Here is a 20,313-nt window from a genome sequence, read left to right as displayed (position 1 = left end):
AGTTTGAGGCATTTCTGGTTGATCTCGGTTGAGATGGGGGTTGCTGTCGAGGGGCGGTTTTATTTACAAACTGGACAGCTTGGGTGTGAGATAGTGTAGCCCCAATCACTCTCCCTCTCACTGCGGAGAGTTTGGGAGCTCGTTTTTTGCATGAGGCGGAGATATCACCCGGCTCCTTGGTAGGTCTTGAGCCTTTGAGGTGTGTGAAACCTGGTGGGGAACCTGGATTTGAGGATCCATGTATGTATTCTGTCTAACCTGAGTTGAGATGTCGTGATTTGTCCTTGTGGATGGATTTAGACTTCTCAATTCATGTAATTCTTCTTGTAATTTTCGAAATTCCTCTAGAAGTTTAGCCCGTCGAATTTGTTCCTTCAAATCTTTGATCCCCTGTACTAACTCCTCGGCACCCAGTTCTTGAGGTGGCACTTGAATAGGGGGTCTCCTGTTGTTTTGGAGGGAATAGTCCATGTTTAAGTGGTTAGGTTGGAGTTGTTGTTGGAATGGCAAAGGTGAAGTTCTTGCTGGAGGAATGGAGCTGTTGCTAGGTGGTCCTGTCACCCTTGGTGGAGGCCCATAGTTGCTAGGTGTAGAATTTTGTTGGGGTGGGTAGCTTTGTCTTGGCAGACCACTTGGATTAGGCTGGTCTCTAGGTTGTTGATAACTGCCCATTGCTGCCTGGGGCTCTTCCCCCTTTTGGTTATTTCCTGACTGATCCCCCCCTACGTTCATGTCAATCTCGGCACTGATTTCTATACTCTGTGTATCAATTAAAGCGTGTTCACTCACGTCGTGGTCACCATATCTTTCGCACGTTGCTTGTGGTTGGTCTGATGGACCAGGTTGGCTACGGCGCGAAGAGTGTGGGTCAACACCCCTTTTGTTGATCCCTCTGTCAATGTTTCGCTGGCTACAGCGAGTTTCGGGGTTGTTGACCTTGTCTAAAGTATGATGTATGTTCTCTTTAGAGAACATACTATCCTTTTTGGGGGGCTTGGATCTATTACTCATTATGCTATACCAAGAGTTAGGTGTGGCCCACTAGTTATTTAATTAAATTTAGATATTTTAGATATTTAGATATTTTCAAACATTTAAATTAATCAAATTTGATTTGTAAATTTCAGAGATTATTAAGAGCACCAAAAAGCAGCTTGCTTCTTAATTAATCATCCACAACAAAGCTTATTTATTCAATTTTATGGAACCAAATTACAGATAACTTCAATATAATTAACTATTAACACCAAAGTTTATTTATTTAAATTTATGCAAAATCAAAAGTACAATTAACTTCAATTTAATTTTATCAACAGCAGAGTTTATTTATTCAAATTTATGCAAACCAAAAGTACAATTAACTTCAATTTAATTTTATCAACAGCAGAGTTTAGTTATTCAAATTTATGCAAACCACAGTAAAATTAACTTCAATTTAACTTTATTAGAAATTCAATTTAAGAGACAGAACTAGAAAATAAGAGATTAATGACAATACTCACAATTTAGCACATAGGAAGTTCAGCTTGAGCTTTTACAAATCTAATAATTCAAAACTAAGGCGGCAATTTAGAAAGTTAACAAATTAATACAAAAAACCCCTAATTAGAGAAAACTCTTTTGCTGAATTTAATTTAAAGCCAGAGGCGTTACACTACTATGTAGTTATAGTTTATTTTAAGCTAAATAAATGCTTAAAACATTTGGTCCAAGGACCTGGTGAATGAAGAACCTTTCGGTTATCGAGTCGCAATCCACTGATACCTTTTAATGTCTTATCCAGGACACGTTTTTCTGTGTTTACAAGTTAACACAGTTCCACGGATTCCTGAAAAAATAAGTACTGCGAAAGAAGAACAGAAAAGCTTTAAATATTTATACTTAAAATAAGCCATAATTAATATGTATTAATAGATAACTATGCATCTAATATTGACTATTAATAAATAGTAATAGTGGTTTATTTTTAGTAAATACACATTAACTCTACTTTATTTTTTATTCTTTTCTGCAGTACTTTTTTTTACAGGACTTCGTGGAACTGTGTTAACTTGACAGTTCAGTAAAGTAAAATACGGTGCAAAATGTTTTTATTGTATATTACATCGAACTTGCTTCGCTAGGATCTTTGTTAACAAACGATTTGCTTAAAATTTTCACTATTTATGTTTTATTGTTTTACTTGCAATGATTTGTTCTGTGTATTTACTTTTTTTAAATTAACTGTATTGACAAAACTATAGTATATAAAGAAAATTAAGAAGAGAAACTATACAAAATTAAAATTTTACAATATCAGATGTTCTTTAAGTATGTCAACAGAGAAAATATTTTTAATAAGGTTACTTTATTTTTCTAACCAATTACTTGATATCATAATTCAGATTCTTACGAGTTATTCAATTTTTATTATAAAATTCTAGGTTTAAGTTTTTTATAAAAACGAGTCTTTCGAGCATTAAAGCAAAACTTTACCACCACAATGAAAAAAAAAGTGGTAAACGTTTATTCCAAAAATATAAAAAATTTTAGTATTTTAACTTTGACCTATTAGAATAGGGGTGGGCGACGTAAGTAAATTTTTTCACAGATGTACTTTTGTTTGAAAACTATTTGTGTATACAAACAAAACTGAGATTTTCTTTAACGATTATTTCAAATATGATATCAAACTAAACTTCAATACACATCAACGTTGGCTAAGTTATTATTGCGTTACAATACTACTCGTAAAGTTTCTTTTGAAAATTTTATGTGGTCTGCAAAGAATTTTTAAACAACTTCGGTCAGCAAAATATTTTTTTAAGTAAATCAAGCAGCCTAATAGAAATTTTTCCACCCCTGTATTAAAACAACATTGGTTTTCTTTTTTATTTGTATGATAGATATTTTTATAACTATTTTATCAAGAGTATCTTTTATATTTCTTAAAAATTCCCTATTTTGAATACAACGTCTACTTAAGTTAAACCCTACTAAAATAAAAGTTTATTCAAACAGATAACGCAAAGGTATCGTCAAGATGCAGCGAAGAGTTTATTCGAACTTCATGTTACTTTCTTTTCGCTATGTGTGATCCAAGTGTGGATGAACCACTTCCATTATGCAGAGAAGACTGTGAAATTCTTAAGTACGATATTTGCAGAAAAGAATTAGAAGCTGCAAAAAGCAACGATCTACTCAATGTAAGTTTAAATATACTATCAACCGTTAAAATAGATAAATACCGAAAATATTTTATAGATTAAATACTTTGTTTATACTAACTTTATGACTAGAAAAAAGCGAATTAGCAATAGTTACTTGTATAACTTCATTTTTTGTCAAGAACAATTCGTGATGTTTCTTTTATCTTTGATTATAATTTTTAAACAAAAATTTTTGATAGTTTTTCTGAAACTGAAACCTACAAATTATCTTAACTATGATCTGTTATTAATTTTTTGTTATAAAAAAATTACCTGATATATGTAAATTAAAAACTTGTTAAACTAGTGTATAGTATATTTCACTTGTAAGGTGCACTAACTTTGAAAACCTTTTGCAAATGCACATTGTATAAAAATATAAACTTATTCAGTTACGAACTTCTAATTAAAATAAAAGATTTAGTTATTAAAAACTAATTTCAAAACATGACTTAAAAGAAAAAAAAGTGTGTTTTATTCAGTGTACTGACAATTTGTTTTTATATAATTTAGTACAGCTTTAAGTATATCTATCAAAAAAATTTTATTCGGACGGTTTATTAAATAAAACTTATTAAAAACATTGTTTTTATCTCAGTATTTGTGATTACGTTGTTGGTTAGTAATCAGTAGCTACTCAAAACTTTAATAAAAGTATATTTTGAGGGATAGATAACTAAAATAAACTAATTTAAAAAGTTTAAAACATTAATCTAAAATTACAGCTCAAATTGGTTTTTTGTAGTAACAGATTACACAATTAAAATAAAAACCGTTTCTAACTCGAAATAGCTAATATAAATTGTGTAGTATAAAAGGCTTATCTACAAAGTATGTTGTGCTATATTTAAGATTAAACTTTAGTAGAGACATCCAATTAATTAAAATTGTTAACTTAAGTAATAGTATGTTTTATTAATTGTTTTTTAACGAATTCAATATACAAAAAAAAACTTGTTTATTGCCCACTTACTTAATATCGCTACCGTCTTTGCCTATATGCTACTTACGGCTCAGTGACCTGTTAAAATTGTCTAAAAAAAAGCGTTATCGCCTAATTAAGCCAACGCTGGTTTAAAGCGTGCTTTTTTGGTCACTAAGTTAAACTAATTTTGTTATTATAAAAAAACTAAAATACATAATAATACTAACATAAAATAAGTTTGAATTATTTAAAAATACTCTAAACTATAATAATTTCTAAAGCATAACAATTTCGAATACATTTTTAGAAATTTCATTAAATAAGGTACATAATTCTTTCTATTTATCTATGTTTTTTTTCATTTGTTTTCAAATTTGTGAAATTAAAACTTAAGCAGTTTTTGTATAACATTGACTATGACTTTTAAGTTTAAGCTTTCTATAACGAACTTTTATAACCAAGCAAAAAAACCAAATTGTGAACAAAATTTGTAAAACTATTTCTAAAATTCTGAACTACTTTTGAATTTACTCCACAACTATTCAACTTTTAGACTTTTCTTTGAAATTATAACTTTAAATAAGGGTCATAAAAAAAGTTAAAATTATATCTTATATGCATAATGCTTAAGTAATTAGTAAGTATTTAAGTTTAATGAACAAGTTATTAACACTAATTTACTCAATAATACTTATAACAATGTGATGTCTTTATTTTTTTAAATCCAATAGTTTTAAACTGTGTCATAGATCTATCAGGTTGAAAAATATTATGTTTTAATAATTGTTTGTGTAGACTTCGTTAGTTGAAAAAATTAAAAACATATATATAAATTGATATATTCCATGCTTATTAAGTACTTTATTGTTAGAAAAACTTGTTAGAAAAACTTGTTAGAAAAACAATAATTAAAAACATTGTTAATAAGTATATTTAAAATTAAAACTAACTAGTTATAAAAATTAACCTTTTTGATGTTACGATAATATGCATCCTTTTATTAGTTAATAGATTACAAACAGTTAAATCAAGTCAAACATGAATACTCCTGATTAACTTAATCATTCAAACAAATAAAAAGTTAAAAATGTTAGTTAGTTTTCTAAGCTAAAAAACAAAAACACAAACAGGAAGCTTTTCAAACGGACTGTACTAATTTACCTCCAACTTATTCTCCCCGGAGTGATAAATGCACAAAAATACATGAAAGCAGAGCAGTAGTAGGAAGACATAAATGCTACAATGAGACAGGTGAAGGATACAAAGGTACATTGTCTATTACTAGTTCTGGAGAAACTTGCAGTATTTGGCCAAATGACATGCTTCAGAAAGTAAATTTTGTTGTTTTTTAGTTTATATCTTCGTATGGCAGTTTTAACAAACTTAAATTTAGTTTATAGTTAAATTTAAACTAATACTTGATATTTTTATTTTATTGGTAATTAATGTTATAGATTAATTGAGCTAAAACATTTTTTTAAATAAAAAACATCTTTTCATGGTAGAAGTAGCTAATTGCTTTATCTATAGTCTGTTAAAGGACATTCAGAATAAAATAATTTTTTTAAATTCATCACAGCTTTAAAAAGTATTAAGTTTAGATTAAGTTTTTCTAAATGAAACAAAATCAACAAAACTTTGTTGTATGTATAACATAATAACATAAGACCCGCTATCAGCCGAAATCGGCTATGCGTATATGCACAGAAAAAAAAGGAAAGTAATAGTTATGTACAGAATACGCAGCAGTAATACCAATTATAAAGACCTTGATGCAAAAAAAATAAACAATAGATAAAAATAAACTAACTAAATAATTAAAATTCATTTTGCATCTAATTTCTAAATTTGCTTTGGTTTCTTTTTTTTTTTCTTTCATTCTTTTGTGCTTATTAGATCGCAATTTTTTGCTTTCACTTGCAAGCAACTCTCATCATCAATTCTGAGATCCAAGCTTTTTAGGTTGCGCTTGCATACGTCCTTAAAACATAGTCTTGGACGACCCCGGTCGCGTTTTCCAACATTGAACTTTCTAATAACAGAGACTTTTTGCTCTTTACTCATCCTTATAACATGACCAAGCTAGTGAAGACTTCGTTAATAAAGTACATGGTGGTGAGACCAGTACGTCTCAACACTTCTTCGTTGGTGATCTTTTGTTGCCATGCATTTCTAAGGATACGACGGAGGCAGTTGATTTTTTTTTCATGCAAGCTAGACAGATACCTTTTAGCAGAGTACTGCATACAAAAACACAACAAACTCTTACAGACAAACGAGTAAAAGTGCCGGTGGTTTTACCAATACGACTATTGATTTCTAAATCCAATGATGCATTTGATGCAACATTTTAGCCAAGGTACACGAAGTTTTTTTCATTTTTGATATCCTTGGTTTGATCTTGATTGATGTAGAATATATATATCTTGCTTAGGACTTGAATTTTAATTTTTCAGTCTAATAGTAAGGCCAAATTCTGAGCATGCTGATGAAAACTGGCTCAGTAGTGACATGATTATTAAAAGGAGAAAAATTAAGACATTTTTTTGTTTCCAAGAATCTGTTGCTCTAAATAAGACACTAATTAATGATAAACAAAATTTTCAACAAATTTTTAACTTTGCTGTTCAGAAGTAAAAAATTTATGCCAGCGTTTTACAATAAAATACAAACGTACGCTTGCTTTTACAATTTTAAGAATTACTATTTTTACAGCTATAATCTTTATTTTTGTTTATAAATTATCTGACAAATATCCGTTTGAAGACAAGTTGATAAGGTTTTGAAAATGAAAAAAAAAAGTTCAACTTTGTGAATAGGTTTTCAACAAAACTGATAGTTTTGTAAAAAATATTTCAAACAAAGTATATTTTATATTTTTAAAAGAGTCATAATGTATGTAAAAAGTTTTGAAAGTTTGCAGTAAAAAACATATTTTTAAGTTTTATGTAGTTCCTGACTGCTTTATTCTTAAAAAAATTAAACTTTTTAAGAGCTAAGGTTGACTTGATAGAATTTTAAAGTTTATTAGTGTGGTTAATGTACTTTTATAAAACAAACTTTAAAACTTATCTAAAATATCTAAAAAACTAAAATGAACAAATAAGTAAAAATTTAATTGCTAAATTTTAAAGCTACAAAACTATAAAAAGGTGAACTTATTAAATTTAATTATTTTAATAAAAACATTTCTAAAATAAACTTTATTAATAAAGTTAAATAAAAAATTTAATGATGAAATATAGTTTAAAAGTTTAAACTTTTGGTTTTTTAGTATCCAACTTTAGCTGGAGGTCACAATTTCTGCAGAAACCCAAACAAAAAAAGTAGTTCTCCATGGTGTTATGTTGATAATAGAATTGAAAACTGTCAAGTTCCTAAGTGTGGTTAGTTTTTACATATATATTTTACGACTTTTACTATTTTCGTTTTATATATAAGTACGATACACTTTTACTATGTTTTAGATTAATTAGATCATTAAAATAAAATAAAATAAACAAAACAAATTAAATTAAAGTTTTAAAATGCATTTATCAGAAGAAAATTTAAACTGCTATACACCTACAATAGATAATGTCACATATATAAAATTGTACTAAATATACAACTAAAATATATTCTTCCACAGCTCTATAAAAACTTTATAAAGTAATTTGAACGTCAAAAATCAGTTTAAAGTCTCACAAACCTAAAGTTTACTTAAGGAAGATCGGTTGATATTATACTTTCAGAGCTTTAAAACTTAAATTTTATAATCTAATTTAGTTACATAACATTCGATAAAGTTTTAAGTTCTTATCTAACTTTTTACTAACGTATAATTAAGTTTTTATACGGATAAACTTTAACAGATGAAGGAAAAAATGATCTTTTAAAAATAATAATTCCCGCTGTAAGTTTACCTCTTTTGATAGCCTGCTTAGTTTTTATATTTTGCAACGTTTGTCGGCATAAAAACAAGCAAAAACAACAACCGACAAAGGGAGTGATAGTGAAACATACAAATTCAATAATACCAAAAAAGGTGAATTAAAATGCTGATTTGATTATTATCTAATGCTATAAATTCAAGCTTTAATTGCTAACTTTTTTAATGATTTTTTTAATGAAATCATGCACAACAAAGATAATAAGAAAATTTAATTAATTAAATTTAAAAAAATTATTTTAAATCGAAGTCTGTTGGAGTTTTTTTAATCGTTTATACTTTACAAATTTTTTTATTTGTAAAAAAACTTAAAGCTTTACAAAGTTTTTTAATATTTACAAATTAATAATTTAAGTAATAGTTTTATAATTACTTAAGCAAATTTATTTCTGAACAAAAGAAAGTTTCAGTTGTATAAACAATAAGTATCATTTAAATTATCACTTTTATTATAATTTTTAATTTTTGACATTACCACGTATCTAAAGAATCAATCGTATTGTATCGTAACTACAAATCTATAAATCGTACTACCGGCTAACAGGTATCGGTTCCTGAGCTAATGCCAAGCAACATTCTTGTTATAAACGAGATTGGAGAAGGTAAACTCGGAAAGATATTTAAAGCGCAGATGGTTGGAAACTATAACTTTGGAACAAGCGATCCTGTAAGTATAAGTTAAAAATATCATTCTTATTTTAAAACTATAGCTAAAGTTTAATGCATTAATTTGCGGCTCTCGACAATGCAAAATAGCAAAATATCTATTTTCTTTTACAAGTGTGCTGCTTGTTAAACTTTGAGTAAGTAAGAGTCATGTTGCTAGCTTTTTACATATTTAAAAAAGACTAGTTGTACGTAAATAACAGATTTTGATTAAAAAAAAAAAAGGTTTTATTTTAGGTACACAATTCGAATATATGAAAACCAGCAAAAGACTTTGTTTTTAAAATTAAGCCTGTTATTTATAAAAAGAAACTGATCACCTTAACATACTATTAATTTGTTTTCTTAAACCAGGGCTCGGCTAACTGCGGCCCGCGTTAAGCTTTTCTGCTTATAAAAACACTTATTTTAAAATACTAAAGATTTTTTTTGTGATAAAAGCTTACAATTAAAATTATAGTTTAATTGTTAGTAGTTTCTAGTGTTTTAATATTTTTTACTTTATCACATTATTTAATAGAATAATTTTTTATATTAATGACTATTTAACTATTTCTTTAATAACTGCGGCCCAAGAAACTTTTTCTAAGGAAGCTAGCCTACAACTTGTAAAAGGCTATCGACCCCTTATTTATATAATGAACTGTGAAATACATGATTATTTTGTTTATTTTTCAAAAAGTAGCAAAATTTTTGGCTATAAATAGTAAGACTGATATATAACGCCATATAAGCAATGCGCTGCATCGCACGACCATCAACAACAAGACTATCCACAACCGGTTTTGTTCCTATTAAAACAATCATTGAAAGAGATTCAGTACTGCCGTGCTCATGCCTTTGTTTGTAGATACTGTATAAAAAATGACAAAAGTAAGTCGTCAAAAACTCTACGTTTTTACAACTATGGTAAAACAAAATAATAAATCTTAAATTTAAACTGTTTTCTTAATTTTTTTTAATTAAAGCTCATGTATTTTGTTTTTAATACTTTTCGTATTCGTAAAATCTTAATAAAAACCGAAAACTAACCTAGTGATAGTGAAAATAATTAAGATTATTTCCAAAATATACAGTTAGATTAAATAGAATCTGTTAAAATTATAAATGCTTAAGCACTCAAACATAACTTTTTTTCTCAATGTAAAACTGTTTGAGTAAAGTTGTAACTTCTAAAATCTAAACTAAAACATTTATTAGTACTGTTTTGATAAAAAGATAGTAAATAGTATGGATCCGTATATATATAAATAGCCTATTTGTTTTTATGTAAAAAAAAAAGTGTGAAATTTTTATAACGTGCAAATTTAACCAATAAAAATCCTGATTAAGTTATGTTTTTCCATTTTATTTGTATGTCTATGATGTTAGGTTATTTTAATAAGTCATTAAAAAAGTATATTTAGCATAGGTAAGAATAAAAGAATAAGTTACGTTTTTTAAAACAATTATTTGCGTAAATATTATCTTGATTAAGTTATTAAAGTAAGTTAACTCAATGAAAACTTAGCGGAATAAGGCTTTAATTACTGAAGAATTTATTAGTAAAATCTAATGAGTAATACTTTTATTTTTAAAATCATTTTGTAAATTATTTGTGACATTTTCTCACAAATAAAGCTAAGTTGTTAGTGAAAACTACTAAAACTTACTGAATTTCTGAATAACAACTTTATTTTTAATTAATAATTGTGTATCTCACTTTTTTAATATTTTTAGATTAATGGCTTATCTTAAAAATATTAAACAGGTTGCTGTTAAAACTTTAAGAATTGGTTTAGAAAATGAGTTTATGGACGAATTTCAAAAGGAAATCGAAATTTTCTGCGATTTGCAACACCCAAATATAGCATCATTAAAAGTAAGTGCTTTACTTTTAACATATTACAGTACAACAACACAGTACTGTTTTATTAGGTTTTTTTTAACCTTAACAAAATTCAAAGTTAAAAAATTTTAGGATGCTTATTTCAAGATTGGCTGCTTAGTAAATAAAAAATGTAGTACAACTTAATTCTTTGAAAAAAAAAATACAGTTTTTAGACAAGTATATTTATAGTTGTATTAAAACTCAATTCAAAATAACTCTGTATAAAATAAAATATTCTACGTTTGCATTTTATAATCCTTTTACTGAATACTTAAAATAAGTTAAATTTTTAAGGTCTTAAGACTAATTCTGTTTAGTATCAATATTAAGTTTGATAAACTTTTTAGAAATTAATTTAAAAATTTATCCATATAACCTACAAGCCTAATTTTCTTTCAATTATTTTAAACTTTTTAAATCCACTTTTTGTTAACTTGTAGTTGTCAAAAAAAAGCCAGTTAATAACTTACAAATATAAACTAATTTTTTTTATTACTACATGTTCAAAAAGTAGAGTTAGAAACAATAAGCGAAACCGAATGGTTGAAAGTTAAGTAATTGTTGTTTGTTAAAAACCATTGTAAAGATGATTTACTAAAAAACATAAGATAAAATAAAAAGGGTAACTTTAAACAATTTACTTTTAAACCAACACTGACTGTGTAATAAATGACAAAAAGTACTAGAAATCCAGATTTTACTTATTAACATACAAAAAAAAAGTATTTGAAAAAGTTTTTGGTCAAGCAACATGCTTTTATATGTTTAAGCTAGGACATAATGTTTTCTTTTTTTATAAAGTAACGTTAACTACTATAAATTCTTAAACTACGGGTGTCTCTGTACTATTTTTTAATATTCAAAAGGATTTACAAACTCTAACCTATTTTTGCTACGGAAGTTTCTCTGGTTTTCAGAAAAAAAAAGTAAAAAAATTTAAAACTTAGTTATAAAAACTAGCAGTATATTATTACTAGTTTTTGTAATAATGCTATACTTTTCTCAAAGGTTGTATGAGATGAAACAAATTTAAAGACTTTTTTAAACATAAAAATTATTGTATACTGAATACAATAATAGCTCATAATAATGCAAAGCACAAAAATTTGTATTTAACCAGCTTAAACGGTATTAAAAACATATTCTAATAATTTATAGGGAATGATTATGCAGCCCTCTCTTAGATGTATGATATTTGAATATACAGCTGTCACTGATCTTCACGAGTACCTAACTATGCATAACCCAAATGGAGACTTTTCTTCAAACTTAAGTCAATTTTCATCAAGCTTTGATACTAACTACTTTATAAGGATGATTTCAGAGGTGAGAAAATTTCAGCACTAAAAAATTGAATTTAACGATAATAAATACTTTAGATTTTGTTATTAAAATAATTTATCTTATATGTAACCCATTTCTTTCTAAACACAGATTCGTAAAAATTTACAACATATGCTTAAAAAAATTACAATCTTACAATTTTTCTTAAAAAACGAATCGACTAAATACGTAGCATTAAAAAAAGAAGATAGTTAAGGCCATCTGAAAAGATACTTTTCTACTAGTTTCTAAAGTTTTACTTGTTTTTATCAGAATGTAAAAACTAATATTTACTTCGTCTTTTGTATTTAAGTTACACTTTCAAAAAAATTTTTCAATGTTTTTTCAATATACTCAATAAAAATGAAAATAATTCCAAGCCTTTAAATATACATTTATATGAATAAAAAATATATAATTGTTCTATGTAAACATAAAAGGTTATTTTATTACTTTTAAACTTTTAAAGTAACAATTAAGGTTTAAGTTACGTTAAAACTTTAACGATTTTTATTTTTAAAATGTACAAGAATTTGTTTGGGAAAAAATTAGCTTTCAACTACTAAAAGAAAACCAAATAAATATTTTTCAGATATTTAGTTTTAATAAAATTACCTTTAGGTTTTGTTGGAAAAAAAATTAAATAACAATCATAAACAGATTTCAGCAGGAATGGAATACTTATCAAGCAAAAGTTTCATTCATAGAGATCTCGCAGCTCGAAATATCCTTGTTTGCTCAAACATGACTATTAAAATTTCCAACTTGGGTTTTATTCAAGATTCAAGCTTGTCAAACTATTATAGGTCTCCACAAGGGGGGCAAATGTTACCTATAAGGTATTTCATGATTCTTAAAATTCTTTTATAGTTTTATTTTTCTACTATTATTTTTTTAAACTCAAGTACAACTAAAATAAGCATTTAGAATTTTTTTCATTTAAAACATGATTTTATTTTTAAACATAATAATTGACTTAATTTTTGAACAGTTGTTCATCATAATCTCTATAAAATTTGTTATACCAGACTTTTATTACCTCTTGAAATAAATTTCAAACTTTTAATTTGTTTTTCTAATGATATTAAAATTCAAAAAATAATAAACAAATAGAAAAAAAAAATCTTCAGATGGATGTCACCAGAATCACTTCACTCTTGGCAATTTAGCAACAAATCGGCAGTTTGGTCTTTTGGAGTTGTGTTGTGGGAAATGTACTCATTCGGTTTGCAACCTTATTGCGGGTACTCAAACCACGAAGTTTTAGCAATGATAGGAAGAAGAAGATTGCTAAGTTGCCCTGATCAATGTCCTTCAAAAATTTACTCATTGATGATGGAATGCTGGTACGAAAATGCTACCAATAGACCGTCTTTTAAAGTAAGACATGTAAACAACTTTAAGAATACTAATTTAAAGAACTTATTTTAATTTGTTTTATACAAAGAGAAAACTACAAAGTCTAAAGCGTATGCCAGGTCCGATAAGTATTACAAAGCTATTAGACATAATACTTTTTATTTTAAATTAGATTTGAACAGCAAAAAAAAATGTTCCCGTTACGTGCTTTGAAGTTTACAGAAACCTGTTGTTTTTAGAGATCATAGTAAAAAAGCGTTTGTTTAAAATTAATGGTTATTTAAATAATATACATTTGTGGCTGCTAAAACTTTAATTTGTGTGTACTTATTTTATACATACAAAAATGGCTTGGTTTTCTTATTAAAGCATATCTAGGTTGACACTAAAAAAAGTTCCAAGAGTTAAACTAAAAATTTTATTTACTTACGCTAATCTACATTTACTAATATATGTAATTGTTTAATTTTTAAAGTAAATAAATAGTGAAATATTGTTTATAAGTGTCTATTTAAAAATCAAAATAAGGTACTAATTGTAAGTAATTTTATTATAAACTAGCTTTTAAAACTTTTGTTATTTTAAAAACTGGTACAAACTTCGCACTCTTCATTTTTCTAAAAATCTAGAAGCTTCATCTTAACAACGACAGTACAAATTTGGCTTCTAGAGTTTTTCTATTTTTCTATAAATAGTTTTTTGGTTTACTAAGAAACTAAATAAAGCTAAATTTGATTTAATTTAAATTTCATAAATTTGTTTTGTAATCGTAAAAAATATTTTGAGTGTTAGTTTTTATAGCAAAAACATAAACAAGTATTTTCGCTGCCTAAAATCCAGCATCGTAGTAAATATATGTTTTAATAACCTATTGTTATTTTTAACACTAAAAGCACTATTACATTTACTTATTTTCTCCTCTAACCTCAAAACACTACTTCTAAAAGCCTGAATACTGCTTTTTTTAAGATAAAATTAGGCTCTTCATTGTCAAAATTTAACTTCTACGACCTATGCTAGAGCAACAATACTATTTTATAATTCATTTTCTAATAATCTTACTTATAAATTATACTATAAGTTATTGACTGTTGACGATATACTAGAACTATAGAATATAAAAATTGAATAAACTTTGCTAAACTTCTTTCATGTGTTATTAATTTCGAATTTGTGTTAAAAAAAAAGAGAATTAAATGAATGCTTTTTTTACTTTAACATGTGTAAAAGTATTACTTCTTAAATATTTATTAAATGTGGACTTTTAATAAAATGAATAAAATAAAAAATTTCAGGAAATAGGCTTAAAGCTTGTAGGTTGGGAATCAATTAGCAATACTCGAGTGACTTCGCAGTTAGCTCAAGGAATTCACCGACAATTGGACCAATTAAAACAAGGAGATGCTGTTACCAGACAAATGCAGTCTAACAATCAAAATATGTCAGTTTAAGATTTGTTTAAAAAGTGATCCACTATTTGATTGAATTTTTAAAAATTATTTAATGAATTTTTTTAATATCAGAATAAATTAATTACTATAGCCTTTAACTTAGTGGTGGGAAGTATCTAAAATAAGTAAAACATGATTAAGTATTGTTCTTCTATACAAACAATTTGTGGTAAATTTTAGTGTAGGTTTATAATGACAAAAGTAAAAAGAAGTTGTTCTAAAATACTCTAACACTATAAATTACCTACAAGATTAGTTGTAAAAAAAATTATACTCAACATAAAAGTAAAAAGAATCTTTAAACCTACACTAATATTTGTAAACATGTTTTTCAAAGTAGTATTTAGTAACTTTTTGTTTAAGTAGGAACTTTTAAATTCGTTAAATAGATCAAAAAAGTTATACTTTTTATAAGTTTACTTGTAAAATATATTCTAATTTTCAATTATATAACTTGTTTCTGTTGATGTTTTTACAAACTCTCTAAATTGACTATACATAGTCAATAAGCTGATTTCAAGCCAGTTATGGTCGTTTTATAAACGATTGTTAGTTAATTTTTCACATAGTTTACCACTTTAGATTTGAATTTAAAAAAAAGGAAGAAATACTTTAGACTTTCACAAAACAAATTTGAATATTTTCAAAATTGAGACATAAAAGTTTGATTCATTAATCTTCGGAATTTACCTTAATGTTAAAATTACTAAAACTATCAATTATATTAGTTTTAATACTCCGTATTTATCCCGTTAGAGAGTTTTAAATTATATATTTATTGAAGCCGTATATGTATCTGTAACAACTTTACAATAGGAAAGAAGTTAATTTTAACTAAGACGAATTACTTTGGTTAGGGCTAAAGTAAAATTTAAGCATAAGTTTAAAGTGTTAGCTAACGCAAGTATTAAAACAGTTTAACTTTTTTATTAGTATTGAAAATGTTTTTTTTAAATAATGTAATGCTATTTTTGTAATGCTATGTTGCGTTATAAACCAGGCCCCTAACATTCTATAAGTAGCTCACCCCTCGTTAGGGATAATAACATTTGAAAAAAAAAACAAATCAAAGTAATTTTTTTATTTTAAGTTCTTAAGTTAGCAGTAGAATCTACTGATAAAACTAAATCGTATGAATTTTTAAAACTTTGAAAGATTTTGCTATTTTAACTTGACACATCTAGTCAAAGTATATAAAAGTTACATTTACAAATCTGTTAAAACAGATCAGGTTTTAAATTGGATTTAAAAAACTATTGATCACTAAGACAAAAAAACAAATCTACTTTTTAAATAAAACTTAATAAAAATATTATGAAATTTTTTTTTGGAAAGGTTTGCATTTTTTTACATTAAAAAGTTTTACTTCATAAGTATACGTATGTTTTTTGCTACAACTTTACTTAAACACCTAAAATATTATTTAAAAGATAAAAGCAAAATATACAGTAATCTTCCTTTATTGTACCAACATATGTTTGTGTGTATTAACGAATCAACACACTACAACTGAGTTCTGCAAAAAAATAATTACTGTAATGTAAGAATAGAGTCATAGAATAAAGTAGGTGTGTGTTTTCATTAGAATTAAAATAAAATAAGATAATTTCTACAAATTCTACAGGTTTATAGTTAATATTAGGTAAAATACTTAATGTTATATCCGACTGTTATAAAACTTTATAATATTTGTAATTATTAAGTCTAAACTGAATAAAGTAAACTAAAATACACAACAAAATAACAAATCATTGTATAAACAAACCACTTACTTTAATAGAAAGATTAAACTAATTCAAATTTTATCGTTGTAAACGAATGAAAAAAATACATCCAATAATTACGTCACAATATATATGAAGATAAAGACATTTGTTTAATTTGTATTATAAAGTTAATGAATTTAGTCTTTATGTTTGGGAAAAAAGTAAAGCGTTTAATATAAAAAAAGTAGTATGTAATCTATTTTGAATAAAAATGAAACAACAACCATTAATTTATGAATCAATAAAATTTAACAACGGTAAAGACAATAAAGTGCAGAACCCAGTTGAAATGTGTTGATTCGTTAACACACAGAAAGATATGTTGTTACAATAAAGAAAGATTACTGTATAATTTGTTTTTATTTATATTCAAGTGAATTTGTTTCACTAGGATCTTTTATTAGCAAACGATTAAATCTATACTTTGAACAGTTATTAAAAAAAGATGTATATTAAATTTGAATTGCGATAAAAATGTAGAAAAATTATTTTTTGTGAAAAAAAATTTACTTAGGTTTTCAAAATGATTATCAGGTATACTTTTAAGTTAAAATAATTTATTAAAAACTATTATTTTTACATGATATAATTTTATTGATTTTCAGCTCATTTAAGACATTTATTCAATAAGTTTTACGATTATAAAAGCATCCTACAAAAACTTATAAGTTGTATTATTACTTTTATGAAACTGAAAACTTAATTGAATGTAAAGAAATTTTGTTGACAAGCTTCGTAAGTTATATATATATATATATATAGAACTAAAATACACAAAATAAATTTGCTTGGGACAGCTGTTTCTGCGTTTTATACGCGTCCTCAGCCAAGTTTTATATACACGTGTATATATATATATATGTACGTGTATTAATTTGTTAGTTTATAATCACTTTGAACTGAAGAAAAAAAACAGGTTGTCGTTATATTTGTAAAATTTAAATAACGCAATCAATATTCATTTTTTCAAACTTTATTTTCTGTACTAAACTTACAGAAACAATCAAAACATCAGACTACCACCAATGCTACGTCAAAACATTGTTTCGGGAAATGACTCATCTGTTGAAAGCTCATCAAACGCTTTTGTTTCTTTGAAAAACTACCCCAGCTATCACGTTAATAATCAAAGTATCCCAGTTAATAATTTTAATTATCAAAGCAATAATTTTAACTATCCAGGTAATAAAATTTAATAATTATTCAATGTGTCTATTTCGCTGAAATTTATGATTACACAGCTAACAATAAGGACTATCAAGTAATGAATCAACCTAACTACAATGGATATCAGCAAAGAAATATGAATGAAAACTTGTAAGTTCTAAATTTTCTAAATAAAAAACTTTTATCAATTTTTATTTAGATTATAAAACAAAAACTACTTAAGACTTTGGGAGGTTTTAAACATATTTTTACTAAGTTAAATACCAGCTATTAGTATTTTTGTATGCTTTTTTTATCGCTATCTTTAAATTGTATCGATTATTTTAAATGTAGGGGTAGAAAAAGATAATGAGTAAAAAATTCTTTCCCTTTTAATCTTAAACCATCTCTCATTTTGTACCTGCTTTTAGAAAAATAAATAAAATTTTGTTAAATCTATATACACTTTTGATTTATCATTACTTATTTAGGCCTGACTATCAAAGCTCACGGCAAAGTAGCAGTGTTTACAGTAAGAGCAATGAGGGAAGTGTAAAGTCACAAATCAAGGAGCCTAGTCAAAACAAGCAAGGCTACACGGTAAACGCTTCTTTGCTAACAAACTATTCTAGACAAGAAAACACAAACAACCAAAACATGCAGCCAACCGAATGTAACAAAGTCGTATTTTCTCCTGCAAATAGTCACAGAAAGCAAATAAAGCTATTAGAAAACAGTGAAGGAGAGAAGAAAACTACATCTTGCGATTCAGGGTTACCAGTTGAAGGTGAGTTTGGATCAGACGGTGCTGATAGTGCAAAACCTCTCATTAACAAAAACACTGGTTAAATTAAGACTTCACCAAAGCAAAGAAAAATGCTGAAACACTTTAGAACTATCAAGGTTAATAAAAGTTTTAAGCTTTACTTTAAAAGTTTTAGGCCAAAAATATATCACATTAATCTATAACAACGTTTTATAAATTTCTTTAGGCTGCATTATAAAGTTATTTTAGCCCTTAAAATTGTAACAAATGTAATTTTGTATGTTAATTTTATAGGTTACTTACAAGCATTAAAATTACAATATTTGCAAAAATGAGTAGAATTCCATGAACTCTTTGTTTTTATGACCAAAAATTTGTTTTGCAGTCTTATTTTTTAAACTTATATTTAAAACACTCTAAAAATCACACAATATTAGATCAATTTTTGAAACTCTATTGCACTTTTTCGTTTAAACGGTCTTTTTTGCTTTTAATTTTTTTGAATGTCTAAAATTTGATTTCATTCATATGAAACCTGGTTTTTGAAACCAAGTATGTTCATATCGCCTGTTAGAAATAATTTCTGGTACATTTAAATCAACTATTTATGTAATACCTCTACTTTTAATTGTACGAATTAGTGTAAGCTTTTTTTTCGTAAGTTTGTTAAATAAGAATAGGTAAGTTTAAATATCCACTTCTCAGATTTGAACTTAAGCTTGAGTTGGCATTGTTTACAGCCTTTCTTACTTCTGCTTTTAGAATTAAATTTTGGTAAGATGTTAACTAATTGTATAGTTTTGTAATATTTCGTTTATAAAGTTTAAAGTAGTATACTTGTCGTTTAACTTTTTGTTCTACAAAAAAAAATTATAAAAGTACCTCTTTTTAATATTTTAAAACTTATAGTTTTAAAAATATAAGTTGTTTATTTTCAGAAACTTAAATAAGCATTTATGTTTTTCCATTTCACATTTATGTTTATTGTTGCATACAATAGCTTTAAACTTAAATCATCATTCAATTAATTTATTTTATGTTCATTTCTGTTATCATAAAGTATGAGTAATTTAAAATAGAACTGTTTTCGTAGTCTTTTGTTATCAAAACCGTTTTTATATTAAAATAATATTCTTTGTCTTTATTGTTTCTGTAATTGTTGTTGATTTAAGACATTATAAATAGTTATCAAATGAATTAGAAAAATGTTTTAATGTTGTTTAGACAATCATTGCTAACATTTTGAATAGCCTATCATCCTGATACAAACTTGTTATTACTACTATTTTTAATCTAAAGCATATAGAAATTTTAGGACATTAACATGTATCTGTAATAATGTATCTTATCTACAAGCAAAAGTGAAGTTTAATTTAAAATTAGATTTAAAATATTTTTTATAACTACTTTTTAGCTTAATAGAGCTGACCTTAAACTGTTTACATATATTGACAAATGTATATGGTAAAACGTAACTGTTTATTTCAACTTATGTAAATTATGAACACTTGCTTTCTAAAGTAATAAAACTGTAAAAATATTGTAATAGTCAAAGTATTATCATAAACAATACTTTGAAATTAACTTTTCTTAAACATTGAAGCAACGTTAAGAAAAGGAATTAAGCTTTTATTATGATTATTAATATTTAGAGATTTTTAAGAAAATAATTAAACTTCCTTGCTCTACAGTAGTGATCTAACAGATTGATGAATGCGGTTAGATCTTAATTATAAAATGTTTAGATCCAGTAGATAGAAAGAACGTTTAGTCGAGTTTTTAGAAACATTGTAGGAAGAAAAGTCTACTTCAAAGAAAATCACTTACTTTATCTAACTTACAATTTTTAAGATTTAGACAACTTATAATTTCTATTTTTATAAAGCACACAAAGTTTATTCTTTTTTACAACCACATTTCAA

General features: G+C 26.0%; 1 protein-coding gene across 2 annotated transcripts in view; it reads left to right on the top strand.

The window, feature by feature from the left end:
- Positions 1-19,298, top strand: part of LOC145849195 (tyrosine-protein kinase transmembrane receptor ROR2-like) — a 33,025-nt gene extending 13,727 nt beyond the window's left edge. Inside the window, exons 7-20 of one of the 2 annotated variants that reach the window (XM_082954307.1) lie at positions 3,001-3,185; positions 5,244-5,444; positions 7,388-7,499; positions 7,968-8,140; positions 8,589-8,711; positions 10,461-10,571; positions 11,739-11,906; positions 12,564-12,742; positions 13,034-13,283; positions 14,558-14,703; positions 17,477-17,661; positions 17,721-17,796; positions 18,117-18,225; positions 18,289-19,298. In XM_082954307.1, coding sequence (XP_082810433.1) covers positions 3,001-3,185; positions 5,244-5,444; positions 7,388-7,499; positions 7,968-8,140; positions 8,589-8,711; positions 10,461-10,571; positions 11,739-11,906; positions 12,564-12,742; positions 13,034-13,283; positions 14,558-14,703; positions 17,477-17,661; positions 17,721-17,796; positions 18,117-18,225; positions 18,289-18,474 — 2,204 coding nt within the window. In that variant the 3' untranslated portion in view covers positions 18,475-19,298. Of the gene's footprint in view, positions 1-3,000; positions 3,186-5,243; positions 5,445-7,387; positions 7,500-7,967; positions 8,141-8,588; positions 8,712-10,460; positions 10,572-11,738; positions 11,907-12,563; positions 12,743-13,033; positions 13,284-14,557; positions 14,704-17,476; positions 17,662-17,720; positions 17,797-18,116 lie in introns of both variants that reach the window. The other variant, XM_082954306.1, reaches the window with a different exon arrangement.
- Positions 19,299-20,313: the final 1,015 nt, after the last annotated feature.

Source organism: Thalia democratica, chromosome 1, assembly GCF_965202585.1.
Source record: "Thalia democratica chromosome 1, ktThaDemo2.hap1.1, whole genome shotgun sequence".
NCBI classification, from domain to species: domain Eukaryota; kingdom Metazoa; phylum Chordata; class Thaliacea; order Salpida; family Salpidae; genus Thalia; species Thalia democratica.
Note: the sequence above shows the minus strand (reverse complement) of the source record. Positions and strands in the feature narration are given on the sequence as shown.